The sequence below is a fragment of the Capra hircus genome (assembly GCF_001704415.2).
Source record: "Capra hircus breed San Clemente chromosome X unlocalized genomic scaffold, ASM170441v1, whole genome shotgun sequence".
NCBI classification, from domain to species: Eukaryota; Metazoa; Chordata; class Mammalia; order Artiodactyla; family Bovidae; genus Capra; species Capra hircus.
Genome location: NW_017189517.1, coordinates 12594685 through 12616789, shown reverse-complemented (window position 1 = coordinate 12616789; position 22105 = coordinate 12594685). Strand labels below are relative to the sequence as shown.

The 22105-nt window shown below is 37.1% G+C and overlaps 1 protein-coding gene across 4 annotated transcripts in view; it reads right to left on the bottom strand.

The window, feature by feature from the left end:
• The window catches only part of MBNL3 (muscleblind like splicing regulator 3), a 136561-nt gene that overhangs the window by 72303 nt on the left and 42153 nt on the right, over window positions 1-22105 (bottom strand). For all 4 annotated transcript variants that reach the window (XM_018044233.1, XM_018044234.1, XM_018044231.1 and 1 more), the window contains exon 2: window positions 661-1512. In XM_018044233.1, coding sequence (XP_017899722.1) covers window positions 661-837 — 177 coding nt within the window. In that variant the 5' untranslated portion in view covers window positions 838-1512. The remainder of the gene's footprint in view (window positions 1-660; window positions 1513-22105) is intronic.

Here is a 22105-nt window from a genome sequence, read left to right as displayed (position 1 = left end):
ATCTCATCCTCCCTTATATTTTGTTTGTACTCTACTACATAATATTCAGGTTTGATAACCTTGGCAATAAAACTTTCCTTATAAAATGTGCTCACAAATCTGAAATTGGTCAATCAGCTGTTTAGGAAGAAAATGATATGAACCTAGTATTGTAGCAGTAAGTTCAAGTTAAAGGTTCAAAATAGACTTTGACTAAGAAAATTCAAAATGCCATCATTTTCCTCCTGGATGATAAGATTTTCACATTTTACTCTCTCCATCTGACTTTATTTACCCTCTGATTCGTCCCTGCCAAGTATCTTTTGGTAACATAGATAATAAGCTATTTCAGTAAGGACTTCTTTAAGTTAATATGAGGATTATAATCACTGCATTAAACATCTAAATAATAAATACAGAAGTAAAGTAAAGCAAGGCTATAGTTTCTCCTGCAAAAATTCTTGAACTTTTTTCTCTGCCTATCTTGGTCAGTGAGTTTGATGGGTGTGCTTTAGTCTGGCCTAGTTCTACAAATACAAAGTCTCCATCCTGCCTTAAAAAACAAACTTATCACTTTCATACTATTATTAACTTGACTAATTTCAAAGTACAACATATTTCAAAATGCCCAGAAATCAACAAGTGTCCATTTTAAATGATGTGCATTTAGATGAGACTCACCTTTAGAGAATCAAAACAAGCCACCACACGACCATTTTCCACATGGCAAATTCTTGGCGGATGGGCAAACTTGCAATCTGCATCAGCTCGAGAGCAGGTTCCTCTCTGAAATTCTCTACACACTTCCAAAGTCAGCCACTTGGCATCACGAACCAGGGCAATACTGACAGCCGTCATATTGAAAGCAAACTTAAAATCAAGTACACCCTCTCTAGAGCACTATTAGTGCTGTTGTTGAAAGGTTAAAAATAAATTCAAGCTAAATGTGAAGAGCTAACAGGTTGCTTTGGTGAAATGCTTCTTTGTTAGCACTTAGGGTTGAATTTAAGTCAAATTTGGTCTGAGTGGTCAAACAAAAAGCTCACCGTAAAATAAAAATTGTATTGGAATAACTAAAAATCAAATTAGAGACCAACTCCTAAGAAGGCAACTGTCAACGTTAAGATATTGAGTGTTTTGTTTTTCCTCTGCCAAAGTTACTTCAAATAACTGGCAGAATTTCAAAAGGATTCTGTGCTCTCCAGTTGATGTTTTCAATTATTCTTACAAAAGAGCATATGCTGCTGGCTGCCCGTCAATTTGTGGAATGGTCTCAGATCAAGGGGAGAAAAGGTTTTCTCCCTATATCTTGGATTTAAAGATTAAGATTGGTAGGATGTTACAACTGCAAGATTTTTCTTTTGGTCGCAAAATCAGGAGGAGAGAAAATGACTATGAAAATTGAGAAAATTTGGCAGGGTGCAGGGTGCGGAGAGGTGGCAGTGCTGATGGTAGGGAGAGGGGTTTAGAAAGAGACAGCTCTGAGGTGGAATCCAAGCTGCAGCGTTTTCAGAAAAGGCACTTTCCAGAAACCTGCAAAAATAAAATAAATTAAAATTAGCTAATATAACACAATGCTTTTGTTTAAAACTCTAGATTTGGAAAAGCAGTAACATAACCTCTTTGAAACAGGAAGCATCTAGATACTGGGGCTTCCCCAGTCACTCAGCAGTAAAGAAACTGCCTGCAATGCAGGAGCCACAGGAGACACAGGTTCAATCCCTGGGTCAGGCAGATCCCCTGGAGGAGGAAATGGTAACCCACTCCAGTATTACTGTCTGGAGAATCCCATGGACAGAGGAGCCTGGTGGGCTGTAGTCTATAGGGTCGCAAAGAGTCGGACATGACTGCGCAACTAAGCACACATGCATTCATCTACATACTGACGGTGCAGCGCAGCACAGTCAGCGGTTGTCAGTAAGAAGGCCATTTCCCAGTGTAGAATTCCACATAGCAAAAGAAAGCCACCTCTTTGACTTACTGTTGAAATATAAGACTTGGCAACAGCCCAATTAAAAAGAAAAAAAGACTGTTGCATTTTGATCTGTTTGGGGGCAGAAATTCATTTGGGGTTCCACTGCACAGAAAATGCCACACCCTGACATGACATCCCTTTATGCACCTTTAGACACCTGTGTGTCTCCAGCTTTTAGAGGCTACCAAAGGCCTACCATTAAACTGGCTTTACTGTGGTCTGGTTGAAGGCTTGTTCTGCCCTCATAATCCAGAAATCAGAAAGAGGACACTGTGTACTTGAAATGTAAATTGTTGATGATCACATGAAACAGTCATGACATAACTAGCTGGAGGCCCACTGCAAATGAGGCAGGGGAAAGACTGTGAAATGTAAAATGTGCTTCAAGAAAGAAACCCTCGAAATGATGCTGGATTTATTTTTTTCTGTGTACGCTCTATTAGTTCTCAGTCTTTATGAAGGGATATTGAGAAACTCAGAAGTAAGTTTCAGCGTGGACAAATAAGCGAGACAGAACGCACTGTTCCATACACTGGTCATACATTAAATACTGTGCAGTTTTAGGGTTTGCACTTCAACCCACTGTCAACCAGCAACGATTTCCAGAAACTCAGCTGAGAAGATAACTGTTAATTTATCAGCATGAATACATACCAAAATTAACTGGGGTCTTCTAAAGCCAAAGTAAGCTCTGAGTATCAGACAAATCAACTAATTGTTAACCCATCAAAAAAGCAGTATGAAAGTTCTTGAAAACATTTCATTTACTTTTTTTAAATATAAATTTATTTATTTTAACTGGAGGTTAATTACTTTACAATATTGTATTGGTTTTGCCATACATCAACATGAATCCGCCACAGGTATACACGTGTTCCCCATCCTGAACCCCCCTCCCTCCTCCTTCCCCGTACCATCCCTCTGAGTCATCCCAGTGCACCAGCCCCAAGCATCCAGTTTCATGCATCGAACCTGGACTGGCGATTCGTTTCATATATGATATTATACATGTTTCAATGTGATAACCCTGTATGTGAAACAGCAAAAGAGACACAGATGTATAGAACAGTCGTTTGGACTCGTTTACTTTTTTAAACAGTTTCTTCAGTAATTTTACAGAATCTGAATTTTACAGAATCTGGTTTATCTTTACATTCACCTGATTTTTCAGATACCATTAGGAAATTAAATATACGGAAAATCCAAGATTATCCATTTAACAGCAAAACGTGTTTCTCTAAGTCATTCTTCTGGAAATATTTCCAAAACATATTATATGTAGCGTTGCCTTCTTAAAAAGTACTGAGCATAATTGGACCTCTGGTTGAAGACTTGGGGTTATAAATGTCCTGGGAAATATTATAGTTCCCTTTCAGTAGCAGAGTGTTAATTGTCACTTCTACTGTAACTTCCCTTCTTGCCACAGTATCTGCCATGGTGGACTGTCCAGCCCCTTTCTGGACTTCATAATCATGAATGTTAAATAAGAGTTAGTTATTCACTATATGAGAAATCTGGGGACAAAGTACCAGGCTTTCATGCAGAGGGTGTGTGGTGTGTGACTACTCTTACAGATTTGGAAACCCTTTTGCAATATGTTCCATGCAGTATGTTCTGGCCCGTTAAGGTTGTCAGGTGAATGACCTCTAGAAAAACATTTAAAGTATATTCTGTAATTTAAACAGCCAGATTGGGAAATACAAATGAAAACCACAAAGTGATATCACTTCATATCCATTCAGTTCAATTCAGTTTAGTCGCTCAGTCGTGTCCGACTCTTTGCAACCCCATGAATTGCAGCACGCCAGGCTTCCCTGTCCATCACCATCTCCCGGAGTTCACTCAGACTCACTTCCATCGAGTCAGTGATGCCATCCAGCCATCTCATCCTCTGTTGTCCCCTTCTCCTCCTGCCCCCAATCCCTCCCAGCACCAGGGTCTTTTCTAATGAGTCAACTCTTCGCATGAGGTGGCCAAAGCACTGGAGTTTCAGCTTTAGCATCATTCCTTCCAAAGAAATCCCAGGGCTGATCTCCTTCAGAATGGACTGGTTGGATCTCCTTGCAGTCCAAGGGACTCTCAAGAGTCTTCTCCAACACCACAGTTCAAAGGCATCAATTCTTCGGCGCTCAGCCTCTTCACAGTCCAACTCTCACATCCATACATGACCACAGGAAAAACCATAGACTTGATTAGACGGACCTTTGTTGGCAAAGTAATGTCTCTGCTTTTGAATATGCTATCTAAGTTGGTCATGACTTTTCTTCCAAGGAGTAAGTGTCTTTTAATTTCATGGCTGCAGTCACCATCTGCAGTGATTTTGGAGCCCCCCAAAATAAAGTCAGACACTGTTTCCACTGTTTCCCCATCTATTTCCCATGGAGTGATGGGACCGGATGCCATGATCTTCATTTTCTGAATGTTGAGCTTTAAGCCAACTTTTTCACTCTTCTCTTTCACTTTCATCAAGAGGCTTTTTAGTTCCTCTTCACTTTCTGCCATAAGGGTGGTGTCATCTGCATATTTGAGGTTATTGATATTTCTCCCAGAAATCTTGATTCCAGCTTGTGTTTCTTCCAGTCCAGCGTTTCTCATGATGTACTCTGCACAGAAGTTAAATAAGCAGGGTGACAATATACAGCCTTAGGATGGCTATAATAAAAAAGAGAGAAAAACTGGAGAAACTGGGGCTGTTGAACATTGGTGGTAGGAATGTAAAATAGTGCAGCTGCTGTGGCAAGCAGTCTGACGGTTCCTCAAAATGTTAAACAGTTACCATATGACCGAGCAGTTCTATGCCTAGGTATAGACACAGAAGAACTGAAAGCAGGGTCTTGAAGACATATTTGTACACTCATGTTCATAGCAGCACTATTCACAGTAGCCAAGAGGTTGATCCATCCATCAGCAGATGGGTGGATATACAAAATGTGATATATCCAAACAATGAAATATTATTCTATCCTAAAAAGGAATAAAGTATTGACACATGCCACAACATGAATGAACCTTGAAAAAGTGATGCTAAGTGGAAGAAGCCAGTCATGATGGCCACATGCTGTATGATTCTATTTATATTAAATCCTGAGTCAGAAAGCAAGTTAATGGTTGTAAGAGCCTGGAGAAAAGAAGAAAGTGGAGTGACTACTGAATGTGTATAGGGTCTCCTTTGAGGGCGATGAAAATATTCTGGAATTAGATAGTGGTGATGGCTGTACAATTTTCAAATATACTAAAAGCCCATTCACTAAACTGTATACTTTAAATGAGTGAACTGGACAGTATGTGAATTATATATTGAAAAAAGCTATTTTTTAAGTCTAAAGACACACGACAACAAAAAAATCTCACAGGTGATAGAATTGGCTACCCTAGTCTTTTCTTTCTTAGATTCTCCTTAGGCACAAATTCTTCTAAGTAGTATTCCTAAGTTGAACTTCAAGAGTAAATTCATTTCTACATTTGTATTATAGAAAGTACTTCTAAAGGAGCATGTCCTGCGAGTTTGTAAGTTTATATTTAAAGAAGTAGTCAAATTTAGTCCTATAACTAAATCATATAGGTTGCCTAAATACATTTGAAAGAAAAAATAACAAAAAAGTATATCTATATAATATGTTTTTCTCAGTGCGTAAGACAGTGAGTGAAGTTCTGAAGGAAGATTTTTTTCCTATCGGTCTATCAACTACAGAAACAATAATAAATAATAAATTCGAACTTTAAACTTTGACAAAGGAAAAATACAAACAGGAACTGAACTCTGGCCATGCATTTTATATACGACAGAGGGAACGGGAGAAGGAATTTTCTTCATTTTTAAAATTGGCCTGTAACCTCTGATGGGCCCCTGGCCAGTTCCTCAAAACATTTCCAGCCAGAACTTGTCTGCATGTCTTCCTTCAGACTGAAACTATTTTTGGAGCTGGCACAGAACCAGCTAGGTGCAACAACTAAAAACAGCTGGTGTGACAGTGCAGAGACGTTCCCTCATGCAGCTTTGCTCATCTGTGTATAAAAGCCGGGCGTGAGGGAGCCCATTGTAAAAATCAACTTTGGGAGACAACACAACTTTATCTTCACTACTTTAGACTTGAGTAATAGGAATGCCAATTTTGCTTTTCATGATTCTAAGGAAGAACTTAAAAAGTTACCATTTCTTAGTACATTTGTACTTATATAGTATTTGCAGCTCACAAGTGTTTTTATCTCATTGATCTTTGGAGCCCTAAAAAATACTCTACAGCATAGGAGATAACCCAAAAAAGACCAGTGAAAGAAATGAAGTTCAAGGAGGTTAAATTATTTATCTGAAGTTACAAAGCCTTTAGTGGTAGAAGCACAGCTCCTGGCAAGATTCTCTGACTCTAAATCTCATGCTTAGATCCTGGTAGAGAAATGTAGCCATTTCCTATCTCTTATCTCTCTTAGGAATCTTTAACAAGGAAAATCAAGCATTTCTCTGTAGTACTTATGATTCCTTCTCAAAGTTATGTTCACACATATTGTAGTGCCATCTTCATAATATCTCCAAGTTGTGCTATACCAACATTTATCCATGTCTACCATATGCCAAGCACTGTTCTAGATATGGAACAAGACAGATAAGGTCTCTGCTGTCATGGAACTTCCTATGATCATTTAAATAGAGAAGAAACAAAAGGCCTAGTGAAGTAGAATGATTATGAGAGTTTATGAAGGGCTGGAAGCAGACTCTAGGTATTCTAACATGGGGCTCCAATTTACCCATGAATGGTACACCAAGCACTGGAACTTAACGACATTCTTAAACACACACTCAAACATTATTGAATAGAAACAAGTCACTAAAAGCAGTATCCCAGGAATTACCAAGTTTTACTGCCTTTAGGATTCTTCTTGAAGAGAGTACTACTGTTCCCATTTTATAGATGGAGAAACAGAGGTTGGGAAAGGTTGAATCTTGCACAACTTCATGTAGCTACCATCAAAACATGGTTCAAACCCACCGGTCTGGAGACCAGAGCCCACTTTCTTAATCATGTCACAATATTGTATCTCTCTTATGGTATGGATCACACTTTTATTATAGGCTCTTAACTTTTCTCCCTTATTAGATTGCAAATTCCATAAAAATAGAGACCATGTCTTACTTAGTTTTTCTCATTTCAAATTAGAGCATTTAAGCATTTCTTGGGATTCTTACTGTGAAAGATCAAAGATTAAATGGTAACTAACCCTTTCAAGCAAGGAGTTTTGTCACTTGAGCACCTTCTAGGCTGACTGAGCTCTGGCCACCTCTGTCAGTTTCATATCTATCAGACACATAAAATCGAGTATTTTCTCATAATTCTAGCTTTCAAGTTGAAGTATTAATATTTGAAATTCTTGATATATACAGCACTCAGTTTCCATAAGAAATGGTCTATTACTGCTTTTTCGATAGCAACAATATCTTATCTTGGATTTTTTTAAAATGTCATGATTATTTTGATAGGGACTGCATTAAATCTGTAGATTTCTTTGGGTAGCATGGCCAATTTTTCCAATACAAGAGCATGGGATATCTTTCTATGTCTTTAAATCATCTTCAATTCCCTTTATCAATGTTTTATAGTTTTCAGAATAAAGTCTTTTATTTCCTTGGTCAGGTTTATTCCTAAGTATTTTTTCATGTGATTTTTAAAGGAGATTTTTTTTTATAGAATTGGAACAAATAATCCTAAAATTAATATACAGCCATAAAAGACCCCAAATTGCCACAGTAATCTTGAAGAAAAAGAAAAAAGCTGGAGGTATCATGCTCCCTGACTTCAGGCTATACTATAAAGCTACAGTAATCAAAACAGTATGGTACTGACAGAAACAGACACATGTACCAATGGAACAGAATAGAGAGCAAGAAAATAAACTGACACACCTATAGTCAATTACTTTTCAACAAAGGAGGCAAGAAGATACGATGGAAAAGACAGTTTCACTGCAGCACTATTTACAATAGCCAAGATAAAGAAAAAGTCCAAGTGCCCATCAACAGGTGACTGGATAAAGAAAATGTGGTGTGTATGTATGTGTATATATGTGTGTGCTTAGTCACTTAGCCACGTCAGACTCTTTGCAACCCCATGGGCTGTAGGATGCCAGGCTGCTATGTCCAAGGAGATTCTCCAGGCAAGAATACTAGAATGGGTTGCCATATTCTCCTCCAGGGGATCTTCCCAACCCAGGGATCGAACCCAGGTCTCCTGCATTGTATATACATATATACACACACATAATGGCATACTACTGAACCATAAAAAATGAAATATTGCCATTTTAAGCAACATGGATGGACCTAGAGAGTAGTATATTAAGTGAAAAAAGACAAAGACAAATATCATATATCACTTATATATGGAATTTAATATATGATATAAATGAACTTATTTATAAAACAGAAACAGACTCACAGACATAGAAAACAAACTTATGGTTACCAAAGGGGAAAGGGATGGGAAGAGATAAATTAGAAGTTTAGGATTAGCAGATACAAACTACTATACATAAACAGATAAACAACAAGGTCCTACTGTATAGCATAGGGAATCATATTCAATATCTTATATAAGCTATAGTGGAAAAGAATATGAAAAAATATATATATTACATATATTGAAAGGTTCACATATTTTCTCATGGAATTTTTCTTGATGGTGAAACAAAATAAATAAATATTTTCAACTGATACAATGGAAATAGCACCTTGCTCCTGAGTGGCATGCAAGGTCACTGACAGCAGCTACTTTTGCCCTCACTTTTTCCTATATTTTCCTCATCTCCTCCTTTCTTTTGCCTTCCCTTCACAAGTCAGCACATAACACAGAAACATCGCCAATGCCTGGTCCAGAAGATCACAAAGATGTTCTCTGGCAGCTAAAGCAATATCTCAAGAGGCATTTCTTTAAATGCATTTATCAACCTCCTGAATAAACAATGAAAACAATGTTTTCTTTCTTTCCATTTTAAGCTTTCCTTACATCTGTATTACCTAGGAATTCCTTGTGGCCATTTATTTTGGCTCTATGAATATATGACATGCCTGCCACACACTGCTTGAATTGGCAGGCTGACAAAGTTTAAAAGCTTTCAAGTTTTCGAATTTGCTTCAAGTTCTATTTCCCTCACATGTTTTGCTTAGTGGTCCACCAACCTGTGTTCTTTAAGCATATGAGAGGTCCTCAGATCTACAGATGGAAACCATGATTTCACAAGCATCTGATGGAAAACTGAGTTTTCTATCTGAACAAAAAAATAAGTCTCTGAAAATAAGGATATTTCACCTATGTGCAGAACTTTTTCATTAAGCTTTTATTAAAAAAAAAAAAGCCTCACTGAATTTTTTTCACAATATTCCCAGGATAATAACTTTATCTTTTAAAAAAGTCAGGTAAGTCAAATTATTCTATTTCATAAAGCAATTAAAAGACCCACCTCAGTTCATATACTGGTCATAAAAGGGAAAAAAAAAAACAGGTGCTACAGTGTCTCTTTCAAACATACCTCTGGCAAAATATGTGATTGGTTTTGTTGGTCAGAGGAGTTCATCTTTTTTTTTTTTTAAAGATATATCTCTTTAAAAATAATATATTAAATTATGAGAATTTGCTAATAAATGCCATGTAAATATTTAAAACTAATCCAGTTTAACATAAAAACAACCTAAAACTGGATTCTAAACACAGTTGTTATTTAAAAGCACTGGTTAATTGCTTATGTCTGTGGGACAGAAATCCCAGAGCCACTAAAAGATAACAAAAAAACTGAATTTAAAATTGAAGACAACAGAAACTTAATATATTTGGAAATTTAAACCCTATAATGTTCAAGCATTTGAGATGAAAGAAATACAAAATGTCACAAGACTGATTGCATTTAATATGTACAGGGTGATTTTGCTGAAGATTCATTCAACAAATATTTATTGGGCATCCAATTGACCTAGGCAGTGATCCAGGTGCTGGGGATGCAAAGGTGAACAAGATTAAATCCTGGTCCTGAGAATTGTACATTCAATTGGTTGGCAATGAACGGAGATGGGAGGGTGGCGAAAATAAAAAATCGTACCATCATTCATTTTATCTATTAAAAAAATACCTATTATGATTCCCTAAAGTTCAAACAAATGAGGTCTTTAAAAACATTCATGTGGAATAATAAATGTTGGTGAAGATGTGGAAAAAAGAGAACCCTTGTACATTGTCAGTGGAAATGTAAATTGGTGCAGCCACTGTGGAGAACAGTATGGAGGTTCCTCAAACTGAAAATAGAACTGCCATATGATCCAGAAAATCCTGGGTATATATCCCAAGAAACTGAAAACACTAGTTTGAAAATGTACATGTACCCCCAATGCTCAAAGGAGCATTATTTACAACAGTTAAGTTATGGAAACAACCTAAGTGTCCATCGACAGATGAATGGATAAAGAAAACGTGGAACACATATACAGTGGAATACAACTCAGCCAGAAAAAGGAATGAAATGTTAGTCTAACATGGATGGACTTAGAGGGTATTAAGCTTAGTGAAATGAGTTAGAGAAATACTGTATGTTATCACTTGTATATGGAATAAAAACATTAAATCAGCGTATGTATCAAAAAAGCAGACTCACATAACACAAACGAGTGTTTGCCACTGGGGAGAGGGAAGTGAGTGAGTGAAGTCGCTCAGTTGTGTCCAACTCTTTGCGACCCCGTGAACTGTAGCCCACCAGGCTCCTCTGTCCATGGGATTCTCTAGGCAAGAATATCGGAGTAGGTTGCCATTCTCTTCTCCAGGGGAACTTCCCAACCCAGGGATCGAACCCAGGTCTCCCGCATTGCAGGCAGACGCTTTAACCTCTGAGCCACCAGGGAAGCCCGGGGAGAGGGAAGGGGAGGGGGCAATTTAGGGGGAGGGGGTTAAGAGCTACAGACTATTATGCATAAAATGAGCTATAAGAAGATATTGTAGAGCACAGGGAATATAGGCAATATTTTATAACAGCTATAAACAGAGTACAATCTTTCAAAAATTATGAATCACTATGTTGTATACCTGAAACTTTTATATTAATAATATCATAAATCAACTATATCTCAATAAATAAATTTAAAAAATAATTCATGTGGGAAAATATCAGTTAATCAACAAATATTCATTATGTCCACCAACTATAGGCGCAGACTTAAGTCACGCACATCGGGGGAACCAGATGAGTTTAAAACACTGCCTGTACTCAGCAAACCTCTACTGAGTTTGGGAGATACGAACAACACGATATGAAATAAAAGCAAACGATGTAGACGACCGGGGCTTTCCTGGGTCTCAGTGGTAGAGAATCCACCTGCCGAGCAGGAGACACAGCAAACACTGGGTCAGTCTCTGGGTGGGAATGATCCCCTGGAGAAGGGAATGGCAAACCACTACAGTCTTCTTGCCTGGGAAATCCCATGGACAAAGGAGCCTGGTGGGCTATATGGTTCTTGGAGTCACAAAGAGTCTGGACACAACTTAGCGACTAAACATCAGCAGCAGTAATGTAGACAATTAACGGCAAAATTCAATGACGTTAACAACAAATGGGATGAGAGTTCTGAGAAGAGGATATCACTCAGGCCTGAAGTTGTCAAGGGAGTTTTCTAAGAAGAGAAAGTGGAGCTGGACCTTAAAGAATGAGAAGGACCTAGGTGAGGGCAGAGCCTAGGTGAGGGTAGAGGGTCAGAGAGACTTCCTGGAAAGAAGAACAGCACAGATGAGGATGAGAAGATTTTGTAGGATGTTGAGCAGACGTGGGCTAGCTAGGATAGCAGGTTCATACTGTGGTAGAGAAATTATGTGTAGGTAGTTTCTGAACATTCTTAAAAATGGCTCCAGGAGTGTGTGCTTACTATAGAAGTAGGAGCCTTTCTCAAAGATTTTAAGCAGAGTAGAAACTTAGTGACCATAAACACAGTATGGTTAACAATGATCCGCCCTTGAAAAATTCTTTTATTTAAGGAACCCACAACACTATCAGAGCAAAGTTTACACACCTGACACACTCTGGAAGAAGAAAAGGTGAGAGAGAAGTGGGTGGAAGCCAGAGTATTCCTCTCTAGTTCACAGGCTTTGGGAGGATAGGACAGGCAATGATTCAAGTCAGGCTGGCATGAAAAGTAGATAAAAAAACAAATGGAAAGTGCAGCTTCCTGCTTTCATTTTAATTACACATTTATCAATGACCCCCATCATTAAGGTCACATAACTATTCCAATTTTACAAAGTAGCTCAAATGCTTTTCAATCTCAATCTTTTAAATTCCTTTTAAAAACATGGTTGAAATTTCAACAAGGACTTTTTTTTTTTTCAGATTTTGTCACGGAACAAGCTCATGCCAGGAATTACATTTAGATAGCAATTTTTTGGCTGTAATGGCATCCTGTAAATTCTTGCTACAGGACTTTAACCAGCACCTCAGTGACTGGAAAATGTTCACACTCCTCCCAAAGTACATACTGAATTGAACTCAACTGAATTTTCATGGCCAATTTACTCACTGATAAGATTTGGTTGAACACTGACTCTTTACCAACACACACACGTGCACAAATTGCAAAACAATCATCAGAAGCTATCACAAAATGTTTAATTATCCTTTAAATACTTACAAACAGCTCAAGGAACTCTTTAGTCAAATTTGTGAGTCACATAAGAATGACTATTGTCAGAGAGGTAAACTAAAGTAGCATATAAGTGATTTGATCATGTAAAGGGATTCATCACGATCTAGGTAGGCATCCTTACCTGACTTCATCACTGGTATTGCGTCCAATAAATTCAGACTCTCAATCTCAGTACGAAACCTCCAATTCTTTTTAGGAGCACTTATAAGACTAGCGGAAGGATAGAGGAAAAAAGCTTTATGGATAAAAAAGCTGGATGAGGACCAAACACACCCTGATTTCAAGGTTCAAGTAATTTAATACATCAATGCCCAAAGTTCTAGTCGACTTGAAGGGAGTTTTCTGGGAAAGTAAATTTCCTGAGCAAGAATACACAAGAGTTCTATCCTTTATCTCTGAAGTTACTATTGCTAGAGGCATGATTTCACATTCACATTATACACATGACTGTAATGTGTATCTGTAAGCTAATTGCCTAGAGTTAATTGGAAAGCTGGCTACTTTAATAAAGAGTTATTCACCAAGAAAAAAAAGAGAGAGGACTCAAAATTAGATATAAAAGAGTAGATATTACAACTGATATCATAGAAATACAAAGGATTATAAGAGACTACTATGAGGAATTAAACACTAGCAAATTGGACAACCTAGAAATACTGGATAAATTCCTAGAAACACACTACTAACTAAGTCCAAATCATTATGAAACAGAAAACCAGAACAGACCAATAACAAATAAGGTGATTGAATCAGTAATCAAAAACCTCCCAACAAACAAAAGTCCAGGACCAGATGACTTCACTGGTGAATTCTACCAAACATTCAAAGAAAAATTAGTATCAATCCATCTCAAACTCTTCCAAAAAATAGAAGAGAATGGTTCTTTTCCAAACTCATTTTACAAGGCCAGCATTACCCTGACGTCAAAACCAGCCAAAACTGCCACAAGAAAAGAAAATTACAGGTCAATATCCCTGATGCACATAGATATAAAAATCCTCAATAAAATATTAGCAAACTGAATTCAATAATACATTAAAAAGATCATACACCTTCAAATAATATACAAATACCAAATCAGTATGCAATATATCTGAAACTAATATAATGTATGTCAATTATACCTCAATGAAATTTATTTTATTTTTTTAATTAATTATTTATTTATTTTAAAAATCCTGGTCAAGTGGGATTTATTCCAGGGATAGAAGGCTGGTTTAACATCTACACAACATTAACAAAATGAAGGATAAAAATCATATGATAATCTCAAGAAAAATCATTTGACAAAATTCAGGACCCATTTATGATAAAAACTCTCAACAAAAGGGTATAGAGGAACATAATGAAAGCCATACACAACAAGCCCACAGCTAATATCATACTCAATGATTAAAAGCTTAAAGCTTTTCTGCTAATATGAGGAACAAGACAAATGACATTTTCAGACACTTTTTATTTAATGTCATACTGAAAATCCTATCCAGAGAAATTAGGCAAGAAAAAGAAACAGCAAGAAATCCAGGTTGAATGGGAAAAAGTATTTGCAGATGATGTGATATTATATATAGAAAACTCTAAAAACTCCATTAGAAAACTTTTAAAACTAGTAAGTGAACTCAAACAAGTTGTAGGATACAAAATCAATACAAAAAAAGCTTGCTGTGTTTCTATACACTAATAACGAACTACTGGAAAGAGAAAGTGAGGGAACAATCCTATTTACAATTGTATCAAAAAGAAGAAAATACATAGGAATAAATTTAACCAAGGAGGTAAAAGACCTATATATTGAAAACTATAAGACATTATGAAAGAAATTTAAAAGACAGAAATTAATGAAAAGATATTCTGTGCACATGGATTGAAATAATTAATATTGTTAAAGCGTTGATACCACCCAAAGCAATATCCAGGTTCAATACAAGCCCCATCAAAATTCCAATGAGACTGTTTACAAAAATAGAGGATCAGTCCTAAAATTTGTATGGGACTATAAAAGACCCCAAAGAGCCAAAGCAATCTTGAGAAAGAATAAAGCTGGAGGCATCACTCCATGGTATTGATTTCAAACTATATTACAAAGCTATAGTAATTACAGTATTCCATAAAAACAGACACACATTTCATTGGAAAAGAAGAGAGCCCATCAATAAACCCACTCATACATGCTCAATTAATTTCTAACAAAAGAAGCCAAGAATGCACAATGAGGAAAGGATAGTGTCTTCAATAAACAGTGTTGAGAGAACTGGATAACCACATGCAAAAGAATGAAACTAAACCATTATCTTATACCACACACAAAGATTCCCTCAAAATGGATTAAAGATTTAAATATAAGACCTGAAACCACTAAACTGCTGTAAGAAAACATAGGTGGCAACCTCCTTGACAAAGCTCTTGGCAATGATTTTTTGAACCTGACACCAAAAATAAAAGCAACAAAATAAAAAATAAGTGGGACCACACTGAAATATAAAGCTTCTGCACCGCAAAGGAAACCAACAACAGAATAAAAAGGCAACCTACCAAATAGGAGAAAATATTTGCAAATCATATATCTGATAAAGGGCTAATATCCAAAATACATAAAGAACTCCTATAACTCAACAGCAAAAAAAGCCAAGGAATCTGATTTTAGAATGTGCAGAAGATCTGAATAGACATTTTTCCAAATAGGATATCCAGGTAGCCAACTGATACATGAAAAGATGCTCTACATTGTTAATCATCAGAGAAACCACATGAGCTATCACCTCACACCTGTTAGAAAGGCTATTATCAAAAAGACTGGAAATAACAAATGTTGGTTTGGATGTGAAGAAAAAGGAACATTAGTGCACTCAAACCAGTATGGAGGTTCCTCAAAAAATTAAAAATAGAACTACCATATGATACAGCAATCCCACTTCTGGGTATTTATTTGAAGAAAACAAAAACACTAAATTGAAGATATATATGCACCTCCATGTTCAATGCAGCATTATTTGCATTAGCTAAAGTATAGAAAGAACCCAAGTGTACATACATAGATAAAGAAACTGTGAAATACATGTATATATGGTAGAATATTATTCAGCCATAAAAACGAATGAAATCCTGCCATTTGTGACAACATGAATGGACCTTGAAGGTCTTATGCTAAGTGAAATAAGTCAGAGAAAGACAAATACCATATGATCTCTTACATATGGAAAAAAAATACATACATACACATATATAAAACCAAACTGTTCATACAGAAAACAGATTGGTGGCTGCCAGGGGTGAGGGTGGCAGAAATGGATGAATATTTTTATTTGTTTGCTTAAATAAACTGAAATTTTTAAAAAGAATTAAAAGTGAAGAGTTTGGAGAACAGACAGGACAGAATCTTAGGTTCTCTATTTCCCAAACTTTATACTGTCCTGAGAATATCCTTAATGGCCTCTAAAATAAGAATTCCATTTCTCGCTTGATATTTCAGAGTGATTTATACTAGATTGGAAATTATGAGTGTTTCTTTATAAAAAAAATTACAGAAAATGTAAAATAGGTTGTTCTTTTAACATCTTTTAACCGAATTTTGGACAAGTAGTAAATGGCTTTGCTAACGCTAAAGAAAGATGTGTAACTATAATACTATCATTATACAGTTGTCTTCCTGGCCCAGGTAGAATATTTCTCTTCTATCTTTCAAGGTCAGTGTCAGCAAGTCTCAAAGGAAAGATTACAAAAAGTTGAAAGAAACTGGAAAAAAAAAATCTTTAATTGTACCCTGAGAATGGAAAGCAACACCTAAACCCTGAAATATAATACTCATCTTCTATAAGAACAATTCTGAAATCTATCAACTTCAATTCTAGCTTGCCTCAATAAATGAGAAAATAACTTATGTTTCTACTTCTGTAAGGTGTGTAGTTTAAATCCAGATTTCAGATTTTAAAAAGGAAGGCATATAAAAATCAAGCCCATATCAAATATGAAAACAACCCCAAATAACTGTAAATTACAGCAGAATTATCAAAGCCAGTAAGGAGCAAAGTAAACTATTGATTACTTCAGCCTTGAACAGAGGCCCAGAAAGGTTCATCTACTTGGCTAAAATGCCTGAAATTGTTAGTTTACACATGAAGAGTGCATAGTCTGATTTCATCATATCTGATATCTTGTGATATGGGTGGGCAGATTCCAAACATCTAACCCAATTGTCCTCATTCATTTAGTTCCTTTCACTGACATCACGTTTCCATGTTTAAACTTAATTCCTGGCTATGGGTGAATTTCACAAACACCCTCTTCCAACAACACAAGAGAAGACTCTACACATGGACATCACCAGATGGTCAACACCGAAATCAGATTGATTATATTCTATGCAGCCAAAGATGGGGAAGCTCTATACAGTCAACAAAAACAAGACCAGGAGCTGACTGTGGCTCAGATCATGAACTCATTACCAAATTCAGACTTAAATTGAAGAAAGTAGGGAAAACCGCTAGACCATTCAGGTATGACCTAAATCAAATCCTTTATGATTATACAGTGGAAGTGAGAAATAGATTTAAGGGCCTAGATATGATAGAGTGCCTGATGAACTATGGAATGAGGTTAGTGACATTGTACAGAAGACAGGGATCAAGACCATCCCCACGGAAAAGAAATGCAAAAGAGCAAAATGGCTGTCTGGGCAGGCCTTACAAATAGCTGTGAAAAGAAGAGAGGCGAAAAGCAAAGGAGAAAAGGAAAGATATAAGCATCTGAATGCAGAGTTCCAAAGAATAGCAAGGAGAGATAAGAAAGCCTTCTTCAGTGATCACTGCAAAGAAATACAGGAAAACAACAGAATGGTAAAGACTAGAGATCTCTTCAAGAAAATTAGAGATACCAAGGGAACATTTCATGCAAAGATGGGCTCGATAAAGGACAGAAATGGTCTGGACCTAACAGAAGCAGAAGATATTAAGAAGAGGTGGCAAGAATACACAGAAGAATTGTACAACAAAGATCTTCATGACACAGATAATCATGATGGTGTGATCACTAATCTAGAGGCAGACATCTTGGAAAGTGAAGTCAAGTGGGCCTTAGAAAGCATCACTACAAACAAAGCTAGTGGAGGTGATGGAATTCCAGTTGAGCTTTTTCAAATCCTGAAAGATGATGCTGTGAAAGTGCTGCACTCAATATGCCAGCAAATTTGGAAAACTCAGCAGTGGCCACAGGACTGGAAAAGGTCAGTTTTCATTCCAATCCCAAAGAAAGGCAATGCCAAAGAATGCTCAAACTACCGCACAATTGCACTCATCTCACATGCTAGTAAAGTAATGCTCAAAATTCTCCAAGCCAGGCTTCAGCAATACGTGAACCGTGAACTTCCTGATGTTCAAGCTGGTTTTGGAAAAGGCAGAGGAACCAGAGATCAAATTGCCAACATCCGCTGGATCATGGAAAAAGCAAGAGAGTTTCAGAAAAACATCTATTTCTGCTTTATTAACTATGCCAAAGCCTTTGACTGTGTGGATCACAATAAACTGTGGAAAATTCTGAAAGAGATGGGAATACCAGACCACCTAACCTGCCTCTTGAGAAATCTGTATGCAGGTCAGGAAGTAACAGTTAGAACTGGACATGGAACAATAGACTGGTTCCAAATAGGAAAAGGAGTATGTCAAGGCTGTATATTGTCACCCTGCTTATTTAACTTATATGCAGAGTACATCATGAGAAACACTGGAATGGAAGAAACACAAGCTGGAATCAAGATTGCCGGGAGAAATATCAATAACCTCAGATATGCAGATGACACCACCCTTATGGCAGAAAGTGAAGAGGAGCTAAAAAGCCTCTTGATGAAAGTGAAAGAGAGTGAAAAAGTTGGCTTAAAGCTCAACATTCAGAAAACGAAGATCATGGCATCCGGTCCCATCACTTCATGGCAAATAGATGGGGAAACAGTGGAAACAGTGTCAAACTTTATTTTTGGGGGCTCCAAAATCACTGCAGATGGTGACTGCAGCCATGAAATTAAAAGACACTTACTCCTTGGAAGGAAAGTTATGACCAACCTAGATAGCATATTCAAAAGCAGAGACATTACTTTGCCGACTAAGGTCCCTCTAGTCAAGGCTATGGTTTTTCCAGTGGTCATGTATGGATGTGAGAGTTGGACTGTGAAGAAGGCTGAGCGCCGAAGAATTGATGCTTTTGAACTGTGGTGTTGGAGAAGACTCTTGAGAGTCCCTTGGACTGCAAGGAGATCCAACCAGTCCATTCTGAAGGAGATCAGCCCTGGGTGTTCTTTGGAAGGAATGATGCTAAAGCTGAAACTCCAGTGCTTTGCCCATCTCATGTGAAGAGTTCACTCATTGGAAAAGAGTCTGATGCTGGGAGGGATTGGGGGCAGGAGGAGAAGGGGATGACCGAGGATGAGATTGCTGGATGGCATCACGGACTCGATGGACGTGAGTCTGAGTGAACTCTGGGAGATGGTGATGAACAGGGAGGCCTGGCATGCTGCAATTCATGGGGTTGCAAAGAGTCGGACACGACTGAGAGACTGAACTGAACTGAACTGAACACCAGAACAGTGCTCTCTGAAGCTCTGAATCCCTGGGAAAAGGTAGTCCCTTGGCACTAATATTATAAGGACTTATTGACCCCAGTGGGCCTGTGTCTTCCATTAATTTCAATGCAACTGCCTCAACACCCTCTTTCAGTTTCAGAGAAAACCACTTTGCAAACATGATTTTGTCTAAACTGCCTCTCTACTGTAGACAAACTTTAGACTCTACTTTCCTACTATGGTCTACCTTGTCTTCTTTAATTTTTATAACCTTTTTAGAATCAGACTGAGCGCACATGCTTATAACCATCTGACCCTCCTGGCCACAGCCTATTGCTAGCCAAAACATACAATCTGGCATATTCCTCCTGCTAACCCAGTGTTTGGTTTTGGTTTCTCTTTTCCTAGTTCTGTCTATGAGTCCATTTCTCCTTCTGTCCTCTGTGGTCAGAATAAATATACCAATTACTCCATTAAAAATATTCTCTATATCAATTTCAAATCAATTGAGATACTAGAAATTTTATTGAGTAAAAAATTCCAAGAGTGTGTTTAGGGTTCACAAAATAACCACTAAAACACAATGAGAAGGATAAGTGTTTCGCTGAGCAGACTTTAAGATGTATTCTAAAGTGGTATCTTAGTTATTAAACAACTGGTATTTCTAGATGTTAACACTTATGGAGCTCTATTTTGTGCCAAACACTGTTTAAGAGTTTTATATTTATTATTTCATTGAATCATCCCAATATTCTATGAAGTAGATAATATTAAATAGCAATATTAAAGTCTAGTTTCAAAACAAAATCTGTCACAAATCTCAGTTCCAGACTTGTCACCAAATAGCGGTGCTGAGTTTTTCAATATTTAAAGCTCTCAGATGTCACAGTAATAGAGTCATTGATTCTAATCTAAAAAAACACCAGTTTTTCAATTTTCTTCCCAGCTTCCTGTAATTACAATATGAAAGCTCATTACTGCCTATCCATGGAAGCTAGAGGATCCTGAATTGCTTAAAATTTTTTGAATATATCTTTTCATGCATGTCCGGTAAATAAGTTAGAAAATGCTTGACACATTGGGTTTAAAATCACCTATTCAAATGAACATGTGGTCCAGAAATCTGGCATCCAGCTGGCAGAAGGGAAGCATAAAAGCCTTTGGGCATACTAAATCCCTCCCCCTATAATAAAATTTTCTATTAAAAAAAATGGCTTTTTGAATCAAAGTGAAAACTCTGAACCAAGATGGACAAATTATGAAAAAACTGTGACGCTATAATACTACAGCAAAGTAGCCAGCACCTTTTAAATCTCCTCTCTCTGTGATAATTTGTAAACTTGCTATATCAAAACCTGGAGTATGTAAATCAAAAGGAGAAGGCAAAATAAAAATGATTTTTCTACATGAAGATTTCAGGACGTGATCTGAGTAAGAGCCTGAAAAGAAAGCAGGATTTGAAAATAAAACTTAAGGAAATGGTGAAATCAGACCAACAAGGAACTCTGTTCACTAAGGTAAGCACCAACATATATGGAAAATAAGAAACTATTAATGACTATAGATAAGAATCATTCAAAAATCAACTCAGTTTAAATGGCCAAGCAAAAATGGAGAGGAGGAAGAGAGGGAGTAATTGCTTAAACATTGAATTAAATAGAGTATTTACATTTATACTCAGGTGAATGGAATCTCATTAAAATGAATAAAATTCTATACTGCAGTTACCACATTGTGTTCATCAATTTAAAATCATGTGAGCATATCTTACATGAATGATAAGGAAATTAGGTTAACATGATATCATCTACGTCACCAAGTACTGCATGACTAAAATGACTAAACTGAACTGCCATATAATTCAAGATATCAATGAAGGAAATCAAAATGCCTCGATTCTATTTTAAATAACAGTACTTGCCTGCAATGCAGGAGACTGGGGTTTGATCCCTGGGTCAGAAAGATCCCCTGGAGAAGGAAATGGCAACCCACTCCAGTATTCTTGCCTGAATAACTCCACAGACAGAGGAGCCTGGCAGGCTACAGTCCATGGGGGTTGCAAAGGGTCAGACACGACTGAGCGACTAACACACATATGTCACAAAAGAGCATAAAGGTTCTCAGCAGAATAGAAACTTCTTCAATTTACATCAATTTACACTGACATAAAACTGAGCTTAAATTCCCAGTGTCTAAATATGGATGATATCATCACTTGTACTTGTTCCACTAAAATCATTCAAGCCTCAAGGAAGAAAACAATTTTCCAATAAGTAATCACCAAAACAATACAACTTGCGTTATTAGTTTTGTCAAAAGTCAAAAAAGATTCTTTCACCAAGGGATAAAGACTTTAAGAATGCTGGAGTTGCAAATAATCCTGAAAGATCAAGTCTAGCTTCAGGCAAGTAAATGAAGGACTCTAAGCCACTGAGGGTAGATGGCTCATGTCCAATTACTGAATACATATTGATCGTAGTTCACCATAATCGCTCTCATAAATACATTCTCACACATTATTATTTGTATTTCTTTTTGCTTGCTGGGTCTTCGTTGCTGGACATGGACTTTCTCTAGTTGTGGTGAGGTGGGCCTCTCATTGCGTGATTTCTCTTGTTGCAGAGCATGGGCTCCTAGGCACACAGGCTTCAGTAGTTACAGCATGTGGGCTTCTGTAGTTGAGGCTCAAGGGCTCTAGAGCACAGACTCAGTAGTTGTGGAGCATGGGCTAAGTTGTTCCTTGGCATGTGTGATCTTCCCAGACCAAAGATTGAACCTGTGTTCCCTACAGTGGTGGGGGCTTCCCATCCATTGCGCCACCAGGGAAATCTCAAACATTTATTAAGGATTAACTTTGTTTATATTAACTAGATGTCAAGGGTATATAAACATGGATAAGTCACAGCTCCTCATGTTTGCATTTTATATTTTCAAATTTAAA